This window comes from Micromys minutus, assembly GCF_963924665.1.
Source record: "Micromys minutus genome assembly, chromosome: 14".
Taxonomy (NCBI): Eukaryota; Metazoa; Chordata; class Mammalia; order Rodentia; family Muridae; genus Micromys; species Micromys minutus.
The window spans coordinates 36,037,568-36,060,765 of record NC_137983.1 but is presented as its reverse complement, the minus strand read 5'-3'; the positions used below and the strand labels follow the sequence as shown (position 1 = coordinate 36,060,765).

General features: G+C 44.6%; 1 protein-coding gene across 1 annotated transcript in view; it reads left to right on the top strand.

Annotated features, from left to right (window-relative positions):
* GSR (glutathione-disulfide reductase) overlaps positions 1-22,492 on the top strand; it is a 42,297-nt gene extending 19,805 nt beyond the window's left edge. The window contains exons 6-13 of the mRNA XM_080928779.1: positions 2,466-2,520; positions 4,947-5,046; positions 6,383-6,469; positions 12,140-12,298; positions 15,881-15,992; positions 18,371-18,502; positions 19,346-19,479; positions 21,661-22,492. Coding sequence (XP_080784905.1) covers positions 2,466-2,520; positions 4,947-5,046; positions 6,383-6,469; positions 12,140-12,298; positions 15,881-15,992; positions 18,371-18,502; positions 19,346-19,479; positions 21,661-21,810 — 929 coding nt within the window. The 3' untranslated portion in view covers positions 21,811-22,492. The remainder of the gene's footprint in view (positions 1-2,465; positions 2,521-4,946; positions 5,047-6,382; positions 6,470-12,139; positions 12,299-15,880; positions 15,993-18,370; positions 18,503-19,345; positions 19,480-21,660) is intronic.
* The last annotated feature ends 706 nt before the right edge of the window (positions 22,493-23,198 follow it).

Below are 23,198 nucleotides of genomic sequence, written 5' to 3'. Positions count from 1 at the left end.
TTAAAGTAAGCTTCCTAAGGCACCAGATGGTGAAGGCATGGGGTGTCTTAAGGTAGGTATTTAATGCTTTTAAGGCAGGTTGTTTGAACGTGGGATAGCAGGGCCTAGGAAGGAGGTGGACTAAAGTCCTATGCAGCAGACAGCTTTATTCAGAGCATCAGACAATTCATGCTGGGAGTTAGGAAGAGTCTTAACACAGTCCCACACCGTGCTTGGACTGTGTTCTTAGTGTATGGAGGGGCCATGGAGACAGGCGTGAACCACGAAGACTCCTAAGAATGGGGGACTCAGCATTATGTGCTGTGTGTGTGTGTGTGTGCGTGTGTGTGTGTGTGTGTGTGTGTGTGTGTGTGTGAGAGAGAGAGAGAGAGAGAGAGAGAGAGAGAGAGAGAGAGAGAGAGAGAACAGCCAGAAGAATCTGTAATGAAGTCTTTGAAGGATTTTCAGCCAATTCAGTCAGTTAGACAAGCACTGAACTTCTTGAAGCAAGTGTTTTGAGCTGTGACTAGAATTAAGTTACAGTGAAATTCTGGAGACCCATCAAGACAAAGCTGGCTTTGGTAACAGTGGCAAATTCATTATTGGCCTAGAAACAGTGACAGGATCTGTGTGGTGTCCAGAAACTAAACTGACAGTGACTATTCGGGATTTCAAGGCTGGACACTGTTGGGCGGTTGTTGACATTGCAGGAGCTCTCGGCCCCGTTCTGAAGGCAGTTGCTGAGCTTCCTACTTGGATTAGGGGCAACGGGCTGAAGACAGCCCACAAAAAGTCAGGTGCTATATGTTACTGATTTAAAGACAAATCATGCTCTTTACTGAGACCAGCCGGGGTGTGCCACGTGCTCATGACACTTAGAGTGGGTGTCTGTTAACGGGTGAGTACAGGGGCAGGTGTTAGAGATAGAGTCACACGTCAACAGCTCCTGGCCCTGTCGGGTTATCAGGGGAAGGCACTTGGTTCCTTTTGCTAAAATGGGGAGAGGCTTGAGATTTAATTCTAAATGAACAGATGAATGTCTAGATTCTGACAGTTGAAAATATGAAATGCTAAAATGTTATTTTTGAGTGTTTATATACCACAGAAAATTCTGCTCAGGAAACTTATTTCATGTGCAAAATTAATTTTAAATGTTTTATAAGTACTTTTTAAAATAAAGCTTTATTTATTATATAAGTCCAATGTAGCTGTCTTCAGACACACCAGAAGAGGGCATTAGATCTCCTAACAGATGGTTGTGAGCCACCATGTGGTTGCTGGGATTTGAACTCAGGACCTCTGGAAGAGCAGTCAGTGTTCTTAACCACTGAGCCATCTCTCTAGCTCTCTATAAGTACTTTGATGTTACTTGCCCCACACCCATACAGATAGGTCCTGAAGCCCGAACTGGCCTGTATTTTACTCTCTACTTTGAATTCCTCATCCTCCTTCGGGGTCCCCACTGCTGGGGTCACAGGCTTGTGCCATCACACCCAGTGTATTATGTATACTTCAGTCTTGGGCTGTGTTCCTAAGACATCCATCCGTCTCAGCGTTTCTACTGCGATAAGACACCATGGCCAAAAGGCACTTGGGGAGGAAATGAAAAAGTTTATTCCAACTGACAGACTGTACTTCATCACGAAGGGAAGTCAGGGAAGGGACTCAAAAGTGGGAACCTGAGGCAGGAGCAGGACCAGCCTGCTTTCTTACACACCCCAGGACAACCTGTTCACATTGGCATCTTCACAATTCTAAAAAAGTTCTGAAGTTTGAAATTCTGGCCTCGGGTGTTGCAGTAAAGGGACAATTACGGAAAGAGATTATGGAGCTGGGATGTTGGAGAAGGAAGTCAACACTGCAACTCTATGTGTAGTCTTGAAGGGAAAAAAGGGTGAAGCCGGGCTGGTGGTGGTGCACGCCTTTAAACCCAGCACTTGGGAGGGAGAGGCAGCCAGCTCTCGTTTACAAAGTGGGTTCCTGGACAGCCAGGGCTGTGTGGACAGCCTTATCTCAAGAAGAAAGGAGGTGAAAGAGTTGAAGGGAGCCAAGACCTAGCTGCCGGCTCCCTGCCTTTGCCTGGGGTTGGAGCACAGCAGCAGTCTTGTTCATGATGCTGACGGGATCTCGGTCCTTCAGGGAAAAATCCACATTTACGTATCCATCCCTGCTCCTGTTTTTGGAAAGAAATGTAAGATGTAGACTTAAGAAAGACATGTTCTCTGTAGAGGTCTAGCAAAACTGTCAGAACAGTGGATTTTCTGAGAGTTGTGTGGGCTTTGGATAAATTGTATATGAGCTAGGCATGGCAGCTTATGACCCAAATCTCCAATGCTCAGGAGGCTAAGGCAGGAATGCTGTGTGTTTGAGGCTAGCCTGGGCTACATAGTAAGTCCCAGGTCAGACTACATTAAAATTGGAAAGAAACCCTTATCCTTGAAATATAAGGTTAAGTGCTGTTTTCACTCTCTGGTGTTTCTCCGTAGGTGCCAGTCTGGGGATAACCAGCGATGGGTTCTTTCAGCTGGAAGACTTGCCCAGGTGAGCAGATCCGACCCCAGGGATGCTGTTCTCTCTCTCCTGGGAACTGGGTTCCTTCCTTTCCACCCTGCCTCTTTCTGGGTTGCCCATACTGTTCACTCACCTGCCTCAGCATGATCTACCCGAGTGTTTAAGTGTCACAGAGGTAATGCAAGTGAGCCCCCATCCAAGATATCATGACTCAGATGCGTTTGGATGATGTGTGTGTCCATTCAGCCCCACCCTTGAGCAAGCTTGAGGACATGTACTTGTCCATTGCCTATTTTAGAACTACTTAAAACACTTTTATTGATATGAATACAAACTAATGAATGAATTCATTCAGGCCATTAAGAAGGCTCTGGGAACAGAAGGAAATTATCAGCAGAGGTAGGCATCATGCCTTTGCCTTTGCTCCCAGTTGCCTAGGAGGCTAGAGTGGAGAATGGCTGGAACCTAGACATTCCAGGCTAGACCGGGTAACCTGCAGCAAGCCTTGTCCCCAAAACAAACAAAAAACAAAACAAAGCAAGAACCCTAAATATCCAGTTGTGACATTGTGCTCCTGGTTTACTTGGAAGGCTGAGGCCGGAGGATAGCTATGCTGTGTGGTGAGTTCAAGGCTAGCCTGGGCTACCTAGAAAAATCTTGCCTCTCACTTAAGCTATTTTTTTAGGGATGGTTTTTTTCATCCCTCCCCTTTTTTTCTCTTGCAAAGTTTTCTTTTTAATCATAAACTATAGTCTTGAACAAATCCTGTATGTGAGGAACCAGTGCTGTGCCCTGCAGGATTTCAGATTGGCTCTGCGGGCTTGAACCCTCTGGAAGGCTGCATTAACCATGGCTTCTAAGCCCTCTGCTGTCAAGTATTATTCTTTGACAAACTTCAGGGTGCATTTCTTTCTTTGGAAATTCTTCATGGGCCAGGTCTACAGTGTATGGATTTATTTATTTATTTATTTAACTTTTAAAAAGATTTATTTATTTACTGTATGTAAGTACACTGTAGCTGTCTTCAGACACACACCAGAAAAGGGCATCAGATCTCATCACAGATGGTTGTGGGCCACCATGTGGTTGCTGGGATTTGAACTCGGGACCTCTGGAAGAGCAGTGAGTGCTCTTAACCACTGAGCCATCTCTCCAGCCCCCCAGTGTACGGATTCATAAGCTCAGTTACTCTGGAGGCTGAATCTGTAGGATTGCAAATTCAAGCTCCCCTGTTGAACAGACTTAAGGTTAGCCTTGGCCATTTGACAAGGCCAGTCTTTAAACTTTTTTTTTTCTTTTGAAGCCTGGAGATACAGCTCAGTGGCAGAGGTGTGCCTAGTTTGGCAAGGGCCCTGGGTCATCCTATCAGCATAAAAAAGGGGGTGGGGTGAGAACAGAAATCATTACTCATCCTGTCAAGAGTAGTACCTAGTACAGTTTAGGACTTCGGTGTCCAACAAAGAAAAGGAAGGTGAGGAGAGGGAACAAGAAAGGCAGAAGTAGGGGAGACAGGGAAAGAAAGAGACGGGAATGAGCCGGGATGCAAGAGGAGCTTCATAGGTTCAGGATGGAAGCTTTGACTTGTGCTCAGATTTGGGTGAGGGTCCTCGCTGGTGTTTATCCCTCGACCAGGCCAGGAAGCCTCTGTAGGCTGGCACTTCTATGAAAAGTGCCGGAAGATGGTTCATTTGCTTTTCCTCTGAATTCTTTCCCGTGCATTGCAACAGTGGCCGGGGCATGTTTGGAGCCTTGGAAAACCTGTAGCCTGAAAGTCTCTCTGCCTCAGCCTGGAAGTAATCCTTAAGCAGCAGCATTTCTCCGACATGGATCCAGACATCCATTCAGGCATTTAACGGAGGCTTAAGCTCTTTTGTTAAATCAGAATGTTTTCAGGAAGTCGGGTTCAACTGCTGCCTGGCCCACCCAGATGCCAGGATCACTGGCATGAGCCACCATGCCTGACTTAAAACGACTTTCTTAAGCGGGCCTTTGATCTTGCTTCAAGGATTAATAGAACTAATGACCCAGGAGAAGTCCCCAGCCCTGAAAATACTGCCTCTGTAAGATTTATGCATGGAAATTAGGAGGGGTTCAGGGCCTGTCTCAGCTGCAAATTAGCCTACTGGGATACAGAGACTGTCTCTAAAAGAAAGACTAAATGAAAGTAGGGTGTGAGGAACTTAAATGTCAAGTAAAAATATCTGTCTTCCATGAGGGGAGTTCTGTTTCGTTCTGTTTGTGAATAGGGTCTTGCTGTGTAGTAAGTAGCCTTGAACTCGCACCAGGCTGCTTCTGCTTCCGATTGCTGGAACCGCAGGTGTATGTCACCATGTTGCTGGGAACATGTTAACTGTTGGGGAAACTGAGCAAAGAGCCAGAGGGAAGCATGTCAGCCTGTATACCTACAGCCGTTCCGAATCAGTTTAAGGAACGGTCACCCTGGGCTTTCCTTGTAGACGCAGCGTCATTGTGGGTGCTGGTTACATTGCCGTGGAGATCGCAGGCATCCTCTCAGCCCTGGGCTCCAGGACGTCTCTTATGATCAGGCACGATAAGGTAAGTCCTGTCTCTCGTCCCATTTCTTTGATTTTTTTTTTTTTCCTAATTAGAGCAGAATTTTTCTTTCTTTTTTTTTTTTTTTTAAAGAAACGAGATCAGCTAACTTTTGCATTTTAATTTAATTTATTCTTATGTATATACGCTGTGCATCTGTAAGTATAGATGGGTGTAAGAAGTCAGAGGACAACTTTTAGAAGTAGTTTCTCTTTCCATTGTGGGTTCTAGGCAGACTCACACAAGTGCTTTTACCTGTAAGTTTCACATTTGTATCTTTCATGGTGTGCAAAGTCAGTCTCAGAACATACCCCTCAAACAGTTTCCCTTTATTATCTGGATGGTGTTCGATACCCAGTATCTCCTCCTTTATAAACAGAACCAGGCTCACTTTCGTATTTGACTCCAAAAGCGTCATGAGGAGGAGTTGATTTTGGCTTTTGGTTCCAGAGGGAAAAGAACCAGCTGTGGCAGGAAATGGTGGCCGAGAGAGAGTTCAGCCACAAACAGGAAGCAGAAAGAGTGAGCTGGAAGTGTCCTGAGGCCTTAGCTCCTCAAAGCTGGTCCTCCAGCAAGGCTGTACCCCTTTAAACTACCCCCCCCCAAATGTCAGCACTGTCAGGAGACCGAGTGGGACTCATTCAAACCGCTACAGGCAGTGTGGTCGGGTTTTCTAAAGCTCTGAAGGAAAGCAAGCGTTCTAATAGAGCACAACCCAGAGACACTGATTTACTGACGTGCTAAGAGGTGATGGGAGCAATAAGAAATGGTCGAAACATGTACGTTTCTCTAAGAACCATACGCTTTTGTAAGTGCAGTAAAAACACTGCAGGTCCTAACATAGAGTAGTCTTAAATCCGACCTGAAGCCTTCGGTGGGCGTGTTCAGATCCACGGTCCAAAGATGCCTCTATCTGTTCTGTTCATAATTAAGTTTGGGTCATACTATGTTCAGAAAAAATTTTCTTTCCGTTGCCAGTTTTGTGCCCCTCCCTGCCCCCATTTCAGTTTAAAATGCTGGACCTAGCTACTGTTTCTCACAGGATAACTGAGAGGGGAAGGAAGAAAAACTGAAAGAGAGGAACGTGAAGCTAGTTGAGGTCTGATGTTTGACTGTTAATGTTCCAGAACTCTGAGATAGGTATTGACGAATGAAACCAGACTCTGGGGACATAGGCTAGTGTCGGTCCGCTAAACTGTGTCAGTGTGAGCATGTGTGAAGGAGGCGGTAGGAGGAAGGATGACCTCGAGCTGGAACCCAGTCCCAGCCTGTGCTACTGGACTCTCACCAGGTTTCTTTCCCTCCCACATCTGTCTCTGCTGCCCATGGTAAAATGCAGGTGCTTAGAAACTTCGATTCGCTCATCAGTTCCAACTGCACGGAGGAGCTGGAGAATGCCGGTGTGGAGGTGTTGAAGTTCTCACAGGTACGTGCGGCCTGTCAGTCACTTTCAGGGCTAAGAGCAGAGCAGAGATCTGTGAAAGGGCTCGACCCCTGGGGCAGCCCCCTTCAGCCGTGCCAGCACGTGCTGCTTCTCAGCAGCTTAGCCTGCTTCTGGTCCCTGTGCCAGTGACTTCCTTTCTCTCTCTTCTTCAATGTGTGCGTATGTTTGCCTTCATGGATGTCTGTGCACTGCATGTTTGCCTGATGACTTGGAAGAGCAGAAGTGTTTCAATCCCGTGGTGTTGGAGTTACAGACGGTTGTGAGCGGCCATATGGGTGCCGAGAAATGGCTTTGGGTCCTCTGTGAGCAACCAGTGCTCTTAACCTCTGAGCTGTCTCTAGCAAGTGCCCCACACTGAACACCCACACCTATACCTATACCCCACACCCAACACGTACACCCACATCTGTACCCAACACCCACACTCCCTTGTTTGTGTATGTTTGTGTTTTGTAGTGAGTGGTTGGGTTTTGTTTTGTTTTGTTTTGTGTTTTGATGGTTACTCAATAGGGTCCTACTTTGCAGTTCAGGCTAGACGTGAACTCACGAGCCTCCTGCTTCAGTTTCCCAAGTGCCAGAGTCATGGACGTGCACTGCCACACCCAGCTTCTACCAAATGTTTTCTGCCTTAAACAGCTGTGCTTCGTATTTATGAAGCCAAGGTGTGAAAAGCAAGAAGGCTGGCAGTTGAGTCTCGGACTAACCTTTTTAATGCTCGTCCTCGCGTACTTTCTATACACCTTATTTTTTTTCCAGATTCTTTTCAAGACATAGCTAAAAGTCAAAATTACAAGCGTATGGTTCTTAAAAAGTATTTTATCGGGGCATTCACCCATTATTGAGTGACGTGTGTGTGTGTGTGTGTGTGTGTGTGTGTGTGTGTGTGTGTGTCTTTCTTTTTCAATCCCCCAGGCCTCTGTCCAAGGCTTAGTCACAGTGACGACTCGGGCATAGTCATAGGGAGGTTCCGCCGAGATTGGAAACTGAGGAAAACCTGACGGGATGGTCCCTGGGAGCCGGCAATTGAATCAGTCCTTGCCTTGGACGTGGAGCCCCCTGATTGGTTGAAACTCATCAGGCCATACGACGCCACGGGAGAGGCAGAGCTCAAGGAGTGGAAAGTTACCCAGCACGTGCGCACATGACTTGTTTACTGCTAACTCCAGCCGGATGTCAGCGCCATCTTGTAATGGGGAATGTGCAGGCGGCGCCCCACACAGACCTAAGGATGCTGCAAGAGCATGCTAGCTGCCAGAGTGGTTGGTGAGACTTGGTGACGCTGAGACAAAAAATTATGCTGACCCGTGAGCTTCCTGAGTGCCCTGACAATGGTGACCAAGAAACTGTATTGGACATCTGACCCACCTTTGCTTGCCTTTAACCCAGATTGGACAAGCAGCTTTACTTCAAGCTTTTAGACCTTGTGGGACAGAGAACATGGGGACTGTAGAAACAGACTTTAAAAAATGAATCTAATATAGAAAAAGTTGTAATGACTTTTCTCTTAACTTTAATGTGACCAGCATTTACCATATTCTTATGTTTGTACAAGTTCATTTTAATAGGTTTCTAGCTATTTTGTGAAGTTGATTTGCAGCTTTTCAATTGATGATGGTGAGACAGCAGTATGTCCTTCATGAAGGAAGAGATTTCATCGACACTGCATGCTAGAACGTTTTTCCTCTTGACCTTTACTCTCTTTTCCTTTACCGTGCCTGTGCTCCATAGCTTATTTTGAGCATCCAGTGTGTCCAGAGCTGGGTGCCATGCTCCTTCCCTTTTTCATATAAGAGAAGGTCATGAGGTGCAGCTGAGACCCCAAGAGGGGCTTGTTATAGCTGTCCTGGATCCTCTGTGAAGCAAGCTTTCTTGATATATAACATTTTGGACTACAGAAAAAATGTGGCCATAACAACAAGCAGTTAGTTCTTTTGTGCCTGGGTTAGAGACATCTCTGCGGAGCTCACAGAAAGCGCACCCCTGCCCTGCCTGATCCAGGGAAGCAGGAACCCGGCATTGGGCTCTCTGTTCCCAACCGGTGGCTTTTGGGTGCAGAACAGGCAGACCATCCGCCACCTGTGGGAAGCCACTGTATTCGCCATTACAAGATGGTGCCCAGCCCGAAGGGAGAGTGGCCAGTTTTGAGATAAACAACCTAAGTGCGCATGCACGCCTGCCTGTTTTTGCTGAATCATGGTGACTCTGAATATGCTAATTAGGGCACACAGAATGCACCAATCAGGTGGCGGCACAGTCCTCCTAAGCATATATAAGGAGGGCTGGTTTCTGGGCTCGGGGTCTTTCGCTACTGCAATCAAGCCCGCAATAAACGCCTGTAGAAGGATCCTGTTGTGGCGCGTCTTCCTTGCCGGCGAGATAGGCGATCGCTACAGCCACCAGTAACAGCGGAGATCCAGGGACACAGGCCAGGTACAAGGGAAAGGCGAGAACCAATAACTGACAACAAGATGGCAAGAGGAAAGCAAAAGAACGTATCCCAGGGAAACCAAGACAACCTGGCAACACTAGAACCCAGCTCTCCCATCACAGCAAACAGTGGAATGCCAAACACTCCAGAAAAAGAAGACTCAGACCCAAAATCCTACCTCAAGATGTTGATAGAGATCCTTAAACAAGAATGGGAGGAAAAGCATAAAGAATTAGAAGCTTTTAAAGAAGAAACAAGAAAAACACTCAAAGAACTCAAAGAACTAGAGGGAAATAGAACCAAAGAGATGAAGGAATGGAAGAAGGAATTTAAAACAGAAATGGACACAATAAAGAAAACACTAAAAGAGACATCCCTGGAAGTGGAAAACCTAAAAAAGAAACCAGGAGTCACAGATGCAAGCATTTCCAACAGACTACAAGAGATGCAAGAGAGAATCTCGGGGGCTGAAGACAACATTGAAAACATAGACAAAATAGTCAGAGAGGATATGGCTTTCTTATGTTATCACAAATACTGCGGTAGGCTTTTCAGTGATGTGGTTGCCTTTGTATAATGGGTTGGCCTGATTCTACTGGTATTCTAATGCTAAATATTGATTTCTCACAGTGTGGTTGCCTAGAAGGAGCATACCATCACATACCTTTTCCCAATTTAACTTATCAATAAAGATCTAGAGCTTTTGATTGGACAATAAAGGGCGAAAGATGGGACTGGAGGTCTGAAGTGGGGGTTGTAGGGAGAGAGAGAAAGGAGAAGTGGGGGAAGAATTGACATGGACTAGAATGGCATGGGCAGGACAAACAGCAAGTAACAAGGGGCCTTATAGCTGGGGAATAAGTTAGTATATCACTAGATCTTCCAAATCTAGACATACGGCTTACAAATAAAATATCTGGGCTGTGTTTATTATTAGGATTGTAAATTCCAACAACACCTTTGAGTTACCCATGCTCCTGTAACTAACCCCTCACACGCTTGTAAATTACATCAATAAACTGGTTGCCAATCCAAAAAAAAAAAAAGTATTTTATCTATCTTATTAAGTTTAACCAAGCATTATGATGTATTTTCTTCCTCGGGAAATTACTTATTTTCAGTAGATTGTTTTGTAGAGCTCTGTGCTACCCTCTCGGCATAGCCTGTATCGAGCAGAGCAACAGTCTGTGCTTCGAGGACGCAGAAATGAAGGGGTTTCCATCAGCATCACTTTGGAGACCTTCATTAAGTGATGAGCTAGGTACCTGTACAGATGGTCTCTACCTCTGAGTACCCATCTACAGCTGGACTGTAAAGATTTGAAATAAAGGGGTATCTCTACTGACATATACAGGTTTCCTTTTATTTATTCTTCTTTACATGTCTACATAATACAGACTAACAAACAACTATTACATGGCATTTACATGTGCTTGACATGATAAGCAACCTGAAGTTGGTTTGAAGTATTCAGGATGCACTTGGGTTGTATGGGAATAGCATCTCACAGCCGACTGTAACTTCAGTTCCAGGGGGTAGGATGCCCTTTTCTGTGGGCATGGCACACAGATGGTGTGCACAAGACATACATGAAATCAAAACACATACACACACACACACACACACACACACATACGAGTACAGGTATCTTTGGAGGGGAGGCCAGAGGTATTGGGTTTCTTTAGAGGTGGGAGCTTCTCAGCACGCTTGGAACCAAACTCAGGTCCTCTGACCACTTCTCCAGCCCCAGAAATAAATAAATAAATAAGCAAACAACACATATATTTAATTCTGTAGCATTTCTGTGCTGGCTTAGTTACTGTTCTGTTGTTGTGAAGACATACGAGGACCAACTTATAAAAGAAACCATTTAATTAATTGGGGGCTTACTTAACAGTTTCAGGGGGTAAGTTCCTGACCACAGTTATGAGGTCATGGCAGCAGGTAGGCAGGCAGGCATGTGCTGGAGCCGTAGTTAACAAGAGTACATCTTATCCACAAGCAGCAGGCAGAGAGACAGACAGACAGAGTGACCGACAGACTGACCAACCTACTGATGGGCCTGGCTTGAGCTTTTGAAAACCCAAAGTCCATTCCCAGGGACACACCCCCTCTAACAAGGCCACACCAGATCCTTTCCGAAGCATTTCCACCAACTAGGGAGCATGTTGGGTGCTTCAACTTCAGGCTTTTCCTGAGGCCCTGCTGTATGGAAAAGGTGCACAATTCTTGTCTTAACATGCAAAATGTGCTTGACATGGCCAGTAATGGCCTAAAGCCAGGGCCTTGGGGGAGTGTGACTTCAGATGCTGGGAACCCAAATCTTCACCCTCACAGAGAGTATCGGTCCCAAAGCCGCTGTGTGCTCTGTCTGTGACTTGATTAGCCCCCTGCTGACCTTGACCCCTGTGTGATGTTTTTTGGCTGATATTGTTCCATGTTCTCCCTGCAGATAGAACACATAAGCTAGCTGAAATGGACCATTAGCTCACACAGACTTCCTTATCCAAGCATTGTGTTATTTTTCATCCCATCCTTTGCCTCAGCAACTTGCTATTCGGTAGCTTTATTCCTGTGGGTTCAGGTTGGGGCCAAGGTCAGGCCCCTCTGGGGGCCATTCTCACTTAAACCATCACATAATGTAAACCTGCATCCCCAGCCACTGGAAGAATCAGACAATCAAGGAAACAGGCCTGGGGAGTTTAGTGTCTGTGGCCTTTGGCTAAGATGAAATACCTGTTCAAGCTATAAGTAAGTATTAAAAAGTCTAACTGGGTATAATGGCCCAAGCTTGTAATCCCAGCACTTAGGAGTCTGGGGCAAAAAAAAAAAAAAAAAAAAAAGATGCAGTTTTGAGGTCAGTCTGGAATACAGATAGAAATTCTATTTCAAAACGAAACAGAACATACAAAAATCTCGCTTTATTATATCCCTGGTGGCTTAGGTCTAAACTCCTAGCTACTCTGTAGGCTGAGACAGGAGGATCATGAATTTAAGGCACATCTGAACTATAGAGTAAGTTTAAGGCCAGCTTATGTCATCAGTGAGATCCTGTCCCAAAATAAGTAAAAAGAGGGTGGGGGTCTAGCTCAGTGGTTGAATGCTTGTCTAGCATGGATTCCTAGGTTCAGTCTCCAATACTGAAGGGGAAAATTCAGTTTTCTCTTGCTTTGATACTATCTTCTCCCCCCTCCCCCTCATACTTACCACATTTTTTTTAATAGGTTAAGGAAGTAAAAAAGACACCATCGGGCTTGGAACTCCATGTAGTTACTGCGGTTCCTGGTAGGAAACCCACCACGACCATGATTCCAGATGTTGACTGCCTGCTCTGGGCCATTGGACGGGACCCAAATTCTAAGGGCCTGAATCTAAATAAACTGGTAAGCTTATCAGTTAAGTAATTCATGAGGCTTGGTCTGTCCTGGGTGGTCTTTGGTCTCTTGATAGTGCTGTGACCATTTGCAATACCCGCCTTGTTCTGTGTCATGAAGCACTTGCTTTGGATACTTCTCCTTTCTAGTGTCCTCACCCCCGGCCAGGTGTCTTGTTAGATCGGAGGGATCTGATCCAGATCAAGCAGCCATTTTCTCACTGGCTTCCTTCTAGAAGACTTATAAATGTTGGGGGTTAGTGGATATGCACTACCACAAATTCCCATTCCTCTCTTCCCTCTCCCTTCTTTTCGGCAGTGATTAGAACTGAGTTGGAGGAGTTGGAGGCCTCCCATACCCTAACCGGGTACTCTGCTACTGAATGTGGTCTTAGCCTTCCCTTTCCTTTTTTTTTTTTAAGACATGGTTTTATTAACTTACCTAGGCTAGCCTTGAACTCAGTCTATAGCCCAGGCTAGCCTTCCAGTTTTCCTGCTTCACTCCCTAGAGGCCAGGGTTACAGATTTGTACCACCAGTCCAGCCTGAAATCATTTGTCTTTTGAGATAGGATCTTTAGTTCAGGCTAGCCTCATTCTCGATAAAGACCTGAGGATGACCTTGAACTTCTGGACCCCCTGCTTCCACTTCCCAAGTGCTGGGATTCTAGTCATGAGCCACCAGGCCTGGAGCCTTCAACATTTTAATGAATAAAATACCTAGGAAGAGGTTTGGCTTGTTTTTCAGGCTTTAATAAAACTTAGTTAAAACTTGGATGTGCAGATGGAATATTTGTAGGTCCACTGTCCAAGCAGATTTGCTGGAATTTCTTTCTTGTGTTTATCTGTGAGAGTGTCTGTGCTCGGTGCCTGTGTGCAGGTCACATAACACCTTGCAGAACTTTGGTCTTTCCTTCCACCACATGGATCCTGGGTATTGAACTCAGGTCATCAGGCTTCTCAGCAAGCACCTTTACCACTGAGCCACACAGTCGGCCCTCTGTGAAGAGTATCGCTCTCTTCCTCCTGCTCTTTTATTTGTTTAATTTGAAGAATCATTTTTGGCAAACAAAGTAATGGTGTCCTTGTAGCGTTTTTATGTGTATGTGTGACTTACAGTGTTCTAATTTATGAGACCCACCGCACCCCTCCTTTCCCTTCCAGTTCTTGTTTTTCTGTGTTGAATCTGTGTGTGTCTGTTCATGCAAATATGTGTACATCTATGTGTTGCATGTACTGACCAGAGACTGATGTTGGTGTCTTACATTGCTCTACCTCATGGTTGGAGAAAGCCTGTCTCTTCCCAAATAAATAGCTTGCCTGTGGTCAGTAGTCCCCAGGGATCATCTTGTCCCCACCTCCCCAGCTCTGTGTGTGATTACTGCCACACCTGGCTTCCCCATACACGATGGGGCTTGAACTTCAGTCTTCTTGCTTGCCTTCCGAGCTCTTTTCCTACAGAACTATCTTGCTAACTTCACCTTTGAGTTTCTTACTCCTGCTTCTGCTTCCCAAGTTCTGGGATTGCAGACATGCCCTGTTACTGGGGATCAAACCCAAGGCTTCAACATGCTGGACAAGGGTTCTACCAACCTACTTATTTCCCAGCCCATGAGAAGGCTCCTTAATCGTATTAAAGGTTAATGAGTCTGTTGAGTGTAGGTTGAATGACTACCGTGTGTCAGGTCATGACAGCACATCGCTCATCTAGTGAGTCTTGCCAGTAACCGAAGGGTGAGGAAACCAGGAAACAGGGTCAGTAGATAACTCAGCAGGCTGGCACAGGAGTCTGTCCAACTCACTACTGTGTTTTAGCGGCCAAGTTGAACTCATTTGCAATAGAAACTCAAGTATATATTGTGAAATAATTACATATGTAACATCTCACAACTAGTGAATGACAGGCTTGGGATTCAGCCCAGTCTGTCTGGGTCCAAAGGATGTGTCTGTCTCTTTCAGCGGCACTGGGAGTCAGAGCCAGGACCTGGTACAGGCTAAGCATGTGCTGTACCATATGGAGTTGAGCCATAGCCCAGCTCCAGAGATTATATTTGTGTGTGTGTGTACATGCATACATACATATACTTACATATATATGACAGGTTTTATATGTATGTAGCCATGGCTGGTCTTAGAATTGGCTAAGTAGGGCCGAAGAGATACATCAGTGGTTAAGAGCACTGACTGTTCTTCTAGAGTTCTAGTCCTGAGTTCAAATCCCAGCAACCACATGGTGGCTCACAACCATCTGTAATGAGATATGATGCCCTCTTCTGGTGTGTCTGAAGGCAGCTGCAGTGTACTTATATAATAGATAGATAGATAGATAGATAGATAGATAGATAGATAGATCAGTCAATCAATCAATCTTTAAAAAAAAATAATTGGCTGAGTAGACCAGATTGGCCTCCAACTCAATGACTGTTGTCAGGCACTGTGCTGCTCTGCAGAAGCTATGGTGTTCTCCCTCTCCTTCTCACTCTGGAACTTTATTTCTCTCAGATCTGCAAAGCTACAAATTAAACCTAGCACTTCTTAGAGGGGGAAGACTCAACAGAAATGCACATACATTCGGTTGTGCAAAACAGTGTGTCTTGGAAGAGAGTGCAGATTTTGCTTAGATAAGATGGTAACTTGAAAAGGAAGTAAATGCCTTTGGTCACTGTTTCAGGCTGTGACCTCCGGATAACCGAGATGGCTTTCTATGGCTATGATAAAACACCATGACCAAAAGCAACCTGGGAAGGATGGGATTCTTTTAGCTTATAGTTCATAGACTTTCATCCAGAGAAGTCAGAGCAAGAACTCAGGGCAGGAACCTGATGGCAGGAGCTGATGCAGAAGCCTTGGAGGAAAGCTGTGTATTGGCTTGGTCCTCATGGCTTGCTCAGCCCGATTTGCTTTCCTACACTGTGCAGCATCACCTCCTTGGGATAGCCCCGCCCCCAGCGAGCTGGCCCCATGAACATCAATCACTAAGCCCTATAGGCTTGCACACAAGGTAGTTTGGTGGAAACATTTTCTTAGTTGAAGTTCTCTCTTCCCAAAGGTCCCTAACATGTACAAAGTTGAACAAAACACACTGGCGAGTACTAGCAAGCACTTAATACATTAGCACTGCTTCAAAGCAACACCAGCGTCGTCATCTTCCTCTTCCTCCTCTTTTTTTTTTTTTTTTTTTTTTTGTTGTTGTTGTTTTGTTTTTCAAGACAGGGTTTCTCTGTGTAGCCCTGGCTGTCCTGAACTCACTCTAGACCAGGTTGGTCTCGAACTCACATCTCCCTGCCTCTGCTTCCCAAGTACCTGGACTAAATGGGTGAGCCACCACCTCCCTGCTCTTTTTCTTTTTTCTGTTGTTTCTCTGTCATTTCTTCTCATGCCCACTGGGTCAGTCTCATCTCATTAAAGCACCTCAGTAGTCACCCTGACTTATATACTAAGGAAGCTGTGGAACATGTCAACTCCATGTGATCTACCCGTCACTGTAAGGTCCTGTGGGTCTCGGAGCTGCAGATGTGAAATGTGCCCATCTGGAAGATCTGGTGTACCATACTAGAGGCCCCAGTGTTTACCTGTGCCCCTTTGTGATTTCAGGGCATTCAGACTGATGAAAAAGGCCATATCCTAGTCGATGAGTTCCAGAACACCAATGTCAAAGGCGTCTATGCTGTGGGGGATGTCTGTGGGAGAGCACTTCTCACCCCAGGTAATACTTCCTCCTTTCTCAGGAAGACAGGCCTGTGTGTTATCCAAACCTACCCAGCTTTTCACGGTCCCATTCACGGCAGCCATGTTAAACGCGTTCGATTCTTTGTCATCAAAACTGCACTGAAGGAGGTGGTGGCTAGATCTGTACATTTTCTGAGTAAAATTCACGGCTCCTTAGGAAGCTGTATTTGTTGATTTTTCTCATTGCTGTCACAAAATACTGAAGGAAGGGTTTATGTTGGCTCTAGAATGTTGGATCCCTAGTCCATTGTAGCGGGCAGGGCAAGGCAGCAGAGAGAGACAAATGTTTGTGTTCAGCTTGCTTCTGCCTTTCCCTCTGTCCAGTCCAAGGATGCCAGCCCAAGGGATGGCGCTGTATCAGGTCAGGCCCACTCTCCTCAGTTAAACCTCTGGGATAGGATAGTCCTCAGAGTTACAGCAAGGGCTCTGTCTCCCGGTTGATTCCAAATCCAGTCAAGTGGACAAGGAGAACTAACCACCACCAACATGATTAGCAAGTTCTGAGCTCTTCATAAAGAATGTTGGGGTGCAGAAGTCCTCTCATAAACCACACCAACACTGATCTCAGTCAGACAGGGATAGTTTGTTGAACATTCACCCCAGGACTCGGGACTCGGGAGCTGGCTGTAACCACGAGCCAGGGTCCTATGGCTCTTTGAAGCCTTGAAATCCACAACCATCTGTGACAAGTTAATTTGCCAGTCAGGATTTAGGAATAGGGGATTTCCTTAGGAACATGTCTCTGTTGTACATTTACCTTGTCCTCATTGGCTGGGGTATTCAACTGTGGCAGGGAACTTCTCATAGCGATATTCCTGATGTCAGTTACCCTCATACATGTCTCTTTCTGCCAAGTAGGATGTCACTTCCAGGGAGGTCTTGGGAACTTACACTTTACTTGACCCCTGCTCAAAATGGAAGTCTTATTCCAAATAGCTCTTATTTTGGTGCAGGGTTTTTTCTATGTTAGGGTTCATCCTAGGGGCAGCTTACAAAAGCATAAAAGCTGGTAACACAGGTACAGGAAGTGCCACCTGGCGGTCGGTGTGGCTCCAAGCTTATTGTGGCTAACCATACAAGGCCATTCTAACTGGCTTCTGTTGTGATTGGTTTCCAAGAACGCCAAAGCACAGAACATGACAGAATCTGTGATTAACTAAAGTATTGGGAAGTTTCCTTGTAATATTACTAACGGCATAAAATGCTGGGTAGTCAGGTACCAGTTACCCAGTGTTAAGAAACAAGACCTTTTATAGGTGGCCTTCCGAAGCCATGTGTCTAGTTGGCATGCTAGTGTGAGGAGTGTGGGTGCCACCAGCTCTGATGTCCTTGTCTTTGTTCCTATACCTAACCCACTTCAGGGACATAGCCAAGATGTTTGACACACCTCACTGCTACGTCATTTTCTGCTCTTGGTCTATCCTGTGAGACCTCACCAGACTTTTCAAGTGTCCTAAGGTCTTACCTCAGCGTGGAAGCCCCACTCTCTTGTGATATATTTGTGGCACACAATGCGATGTTTTAACATATTTTCAGTTTGTGAAGAGCTTAGTCAACCTAGTTAACATTTAACATAACACATGCTTTTTTATTGAAAGAATGATCAAAATCTACTCTTGGTGGTTTTTTTGTTTGACTTGGGTTTTTTTGTTTGTTTGGTTGGTTGGTTTGTTTTTATGGTCTTTTAAGACAGGGTTTCTCTGTGTAGCTCTGGCTGTCCTGGAACTCACACCCTAGACCAGGCTGGCCTCGAACTGAAGGATCCACCTGCTTCTGCCTCCCAGGTGCTGGGATTAAAGGTCTGGATAACTGTCAACAATTTTTAAGTATACCGTAGATTGCATACCTAATTTATGTTTATATTATTAACAGTAGTGACCATACTGTGTGTTAGATCTCTTGAAATAGTTAACCTAACCTAAATTCTATATTCTTTGACAAGACTTTGAAAAAACGTCCTCACATCAGCTAAAGTTGTCTTAGGGGGAAAGAACCCTGCTAATTTTATATCAGTAAATTTATAACTGATAGGCTTTTGGGCCTTTGGCCTTTTGATAGGAAGACACAGGAATAAAAACAGGCCAGACTGCTTTGTTCTGTAACTATCCTGCCGGAAAGCTAATGTCCTCGTTAAGGAGATTAACTTCTAGTTAATTTAAGGATGTGTTCCTTTTCTCCATTATAGGATGCCCTGAGTTTGTAAGCCAGTAGTTTTGAGTTTTCATTATGTAAAGTAGGTATGACTGCAACATTGATGTAGAGTTCAGTCAGAGGTGTGCTCAACCGGTGAGAGGCGGTCAGAATAGCGCTGCTGTGTTAAGCAATTAAATGAACACTGGCTTTAAATCATTGCAGTCGCGATTGCTGCTGGCCGGAAACTTGCCCACAGACTTTTTGAATGTAAAGAAGATTCCAAATTAGACTATGAGAACATCCCTACCGTGGTCTTCAGCCATCCCCCTATTGGGACAGTGGGGCTCACTGAAGGTAGGTCTTTTAAGATGAAGGTAATTTGTGGTTTCTTTTCTAAACTGTAATCGGCCCAAATAACTGTCTCCCGGGTTACACAGACCCTTTTTAGTCTGCAGCTGTAGATCTCTAGGCAGGAGTACTTGCAGAGGATGATTCCTACGGTCTATGTAGCTCTGTTTCTGTCCCCTCCCTTCCCCCATCTCTTTATGCTTAAATAACTTAAAAGTTGCCAAAAGAATACAAAGATTTCTCTCTCCTTATTACTCTTTCTTTATCATTTTTGCTGCCTATACCCACACTGTACATTTTTTAAAAAGATTTATTTATTTTATGTGTATATCTATATATATGTGTGTGTGTGTGTGTGTGTGTGTGTGTATAACTGGGCATCAGATCCTTAAGCCACCATGTGGTTGCTGGGAATTGAACTTAGGACCTCTGGAAGAGCAGTTAGTGCTCTTAACCGCTGAGCCATCTCTCTCCACATCTTTTTTTTTTTTTTTAAGAACACAGATCTTCATTTACATATAGTTTTAAGATGAGAAAACATCAATTAATAAGGTATTATTTAAACTCTAGACTTTGGGCAATTTTTGCCAGCCATCTCAAATATCATTTGGAACACAGCTGCCTCGCCCAGTCCAGAATTCGGTGTAGCATAATTTACTGCAGGCAGCTTGGTGTCATTTAATCAGACACCCAGTTCTTCTCTGTCCAATGTGACACGGACATTTATTTTGTAGAATGCCCTTTATTTGGTGTGGTTGGATGGTTTCTGTTTGTTTGACTCAGGTCTATTTCTGGCCATCACCCTCTGAGATAGTTTTTGATGGATGTTTTTTTTCACGTGCACTGTAGATGAAGCCGTTCATAAGTATGGGAAAGACAATGTGAAAATCTACTCAACTGCCTTTACCCCGATGTATCACGCTGTGACCACAAGGAAGACGAGATGCGTGATGAAGATGGTTTGTGCCAACAAAGAGGAAAAGGTACCTGGGAAACCGTGTCTCTTACAGGGCTTCGGTGTTCCTCATGTTTGGAAAGAGATTCTGTTCCTTTTTAAAAGTGAGGCTTCATTGAAGAAAACACAGTGACTATTTTAAAGATACAGATGATTGACCACTGGTGCAAAAGATACAGGAAGCTCAGAAAGACCTGGAAAGGGGGCCCTGTGGCAAGCACCCACATTTGTCATGTTGTTCTCAGCCACCTGTATCTGTAGCTCTAAGGGGATCTGGAGCCTTCTTCTGGCCTGTTGGGGTCACCCACACACACATACAGTTACAGAGACGCAGACAAACACGTAAGTAGATGTGAAACATATCCTTTAAAAGTTTAAATGTGTTTCAAATATAAGACAAAAGTAATAAAACAATAAGTGGAAATTTAGTCGATCATTTTTTTTTTTTGAAAGTTACTGTCTCTTGTAACCTTTTGAGGGACAACCAAATGGGTTTTGGTGTTTTGAAGAATTTTTTGTTTCCGCAGCAAATTTCCCATTTTCCCTGACCTCTTCACCAGTGTCTTTTTTGATGTAGCCATGTCAGTGGGTGTCATGTGATCTCTCAGTAGAGTTTTGAGCAGCATTTGAGTGGGTTTTTATTCTATAATTTAAAATAAAAAAAAAAAAAAAAAAAACAGGTTTATTTTGGATTCTCGAACTTCTTAAGCTGTTTCTTGTAGTTGAAATAAATTCTTAGGAGGAATGTGGCCGTGTACAAAGGAAATGACTTACATGAAATATTTCTGTTTACTTGGAGTTTTGAAACTGGCTCTTACCACATAGCCTGATCCAAACATACTGATCTTTGTGCCTCCATCTCCCCACTGTAAGATTCTTACCACATGCTGCCAGTGACAATGCCACCTAGCTGTGACATTGTTATGAGATGACCCAACAAGTAGAGGTGCTGGGGTGGGGGTGGGGAGGCTGATCCCCTGATATCATAGGAGAGAACTGACTCCCAGGAGTTTTCCCCTGACCTCCACATACCTGACCCCTCCCTCCCTCCTCCTCCTTCCCTCCCTCGGTACATGCTCCTGTTCTGTCTCTACACCCTCCCCACAACACATGGTGAAGGAAACATGAATGCAAATGTGTTTTAAGGGGCTGGAGAGATGGCTCAGTGGTTAGAGCACTGGCTGCTCTTCCAGAGGTTCTGAGTTCCATTCCCAGCAACCACATGGTGGCTCACAACCATCTGTAATGGGATCTTATGCCCCCTTCCAGCGTGTCTGAAGACAGCGACAATGTACTCACATACATAAAATAAGTAAATAAATCTTTTTTAAAGTGTACTTTAAAAATTTAGCTAAAGTAATAATTTTCATTTTCTATTCTCAATAATTGCGGTACATATCTAATTTGATGGGCTTCAAGCCCCAGGATACAGTCTGTGTTTTTTAGTTCAGCATCTTAGACTGGCAGGAACAGAGACTCGGAACAGCAGAGAAGGGGTTGTGGCAATAAAACACAGCCCACTGCCCGGATCCATTTTCAGTGCCTATGGTTGCCACATCAGTCAGCCAGGGCCCCGCCCTTCCTCTTCACATTCTACAGGGGCTCACTCTGGCCTGTGGACTCTTATAGCTAAAATTCAGGAGTTCTTGCTCTTTAAACAGAAACAGGGATTGAATTATTATAATTTTGTAGTCCCCAAAATATATAACATTGTGACTTAACAGAACTACTGGTGTTCGGCAGGTAGGGGACAGATTTAACCGGGCCAGGCAAGCACAAAGCTGTAGCTGTTTGAATGATGAAGGGGCTTAGCTCTTAGCAGAGAAAAAAGCCAGGCATGGTGGTATAGCTCGTGGTCTCAGGAGGCTGAGGCAGGAGGATCAGGACTTTGAGGCCAGGCTAGGCTTACAAGGCAAGACCGGGAGACATTGTGTTCAAAGAGAAGCACATGGGAAAGAAAGCAAGAGTAAGAAATGCCTGGTATACACTGAGGAACCTGTGAGGCAGGGCTGCAGAGGGCCTCCCGGGCTCACTTATACTGACTTTGATTAGAAATACCATGAGAATTTTCGGGTGGATTTACTGTTCCTAGGGGTGGGACACAGTGCCTCAGACCTTCCAGCCGGGTGAGTGTTCTGCCCCTGAGTTATGACCTTCTGACTCTGTAACCAATAAGGATCTGACAGCCGTGATTTCTGTCTTCTCCCAGGTGGTTGGCATCCACATGCAGGGGATTGGCTGTGATGAGATGCTGCAGGGCTTTGCCGTTGCAGTGAAAATGGGGGCCACCAAGGCCGACTTCGACAACACAGTCGCCATTCATCCCACCTCTTCAGAAGAGCTGGTCACGCTGCGCTGAGAGCCCAGGGACTGTGTGGGTAGCCGTCCGACCTGTAGGCCTCGAGAGGAACCAGTCGCGTTTACGTCCTGCTCCAGCTTCATAGATTTCTGTATTTTAATCAGGAACTTCTGGTGGCGTAAATTCCTAGTTAAACAGACAAAAAAAGAGCTCATGTGTATAATCATAAGGTTGTTTTGTTAATCCAGGGTTGGTTTTCACTTGATAATATGTATGATAATTAATATTTTGATTTTTTTTTTTTAATTACCAGGCTTGTGTTTGTTGTGTTTTTTTCTTGCTTTGGCCTCATTTCAAGTTTAAATGTATATGAAGTACATGGAAGTTAGACACACTTGATGGATGAATATAGCGGGCTAATTTTTTTTTTCTTCTTTTTTTTGAGATAGTGTGTCTATGCAGCCCAGGGTAACCTCAGACAACTCAAGATCAGCTAGCCCCATGAGTGCTGGAATTCTAGGCATACATGGCCTCTCCTGGCCTATCTTGTTATTTTTATATGATGGTAAATCTCCATCTATAAACATGCAAGTGTACAGAATGCATGTGTGGTTTTCATCATGGTATTTTTGTTCTGTATTGGAAAGCTGCCCGGAGGATGTTTTATTAACCTCTCTATTGCTTTATTCCTTGCTCTGTTTTAAATGATTTTATTTTTATGAAATAAAATTTGTTTGTATTCTTTCCATGAAATGAGGTGTTTGTATTAAAGTTAGGAGACTTGAGGCTGGTTAGATAAAGGAGAAGTATCCTTGAGATGACCATTCTTCTGAGTATTCCTGGTTCAGTCAGTCGCTTCAGTATTTCTGTGTTTTAGGGGTTTTTTTGTTTTGTTTTTTTAATGAAAACTATTTCAAAAATTTGAAATTCACTGCAGTTGTCTTACAAAATTTATTATGAACTGTACTGCTGCCAGCTTATTTTATAAGATTTTTCATACTGGGAGAACAGATGTCAACATCTGTTGGGGAAGTCTCTTTAAAACTTAAGAGTACTTGCTTTTGTAGAGGATTCGGTTTAGTTCCCAGATTCTACATGCTGGCTCACCTAAAAAGGTTATCTCTGCCAGGCCATTGTGGCACATGCACTTAGGAGGCAGAGGCAGGTGGATCTTTATGAATTTGAAGATCTACTAGATCTTTATGAATTTGAAGCCAACCGGGTCTACTGAGTAAGTTCCAGGACAGCCAGGACTACACAGAGAAACCCTGTCTGGAAAAACAAAAAAAAACAAAAGAAAAGAAAATTGTCACCACATTGGTAGTCCCCCAACGTTTTGCAAGGGTTCGTAAGCTACTAGGTTTTTGTTGGATTTATTTTCCACTCCTGGCTGGTAAATATCTTGGTGGTACAGTTGTTGGTACTTGAAGAGCAATGCCATCTGTGCC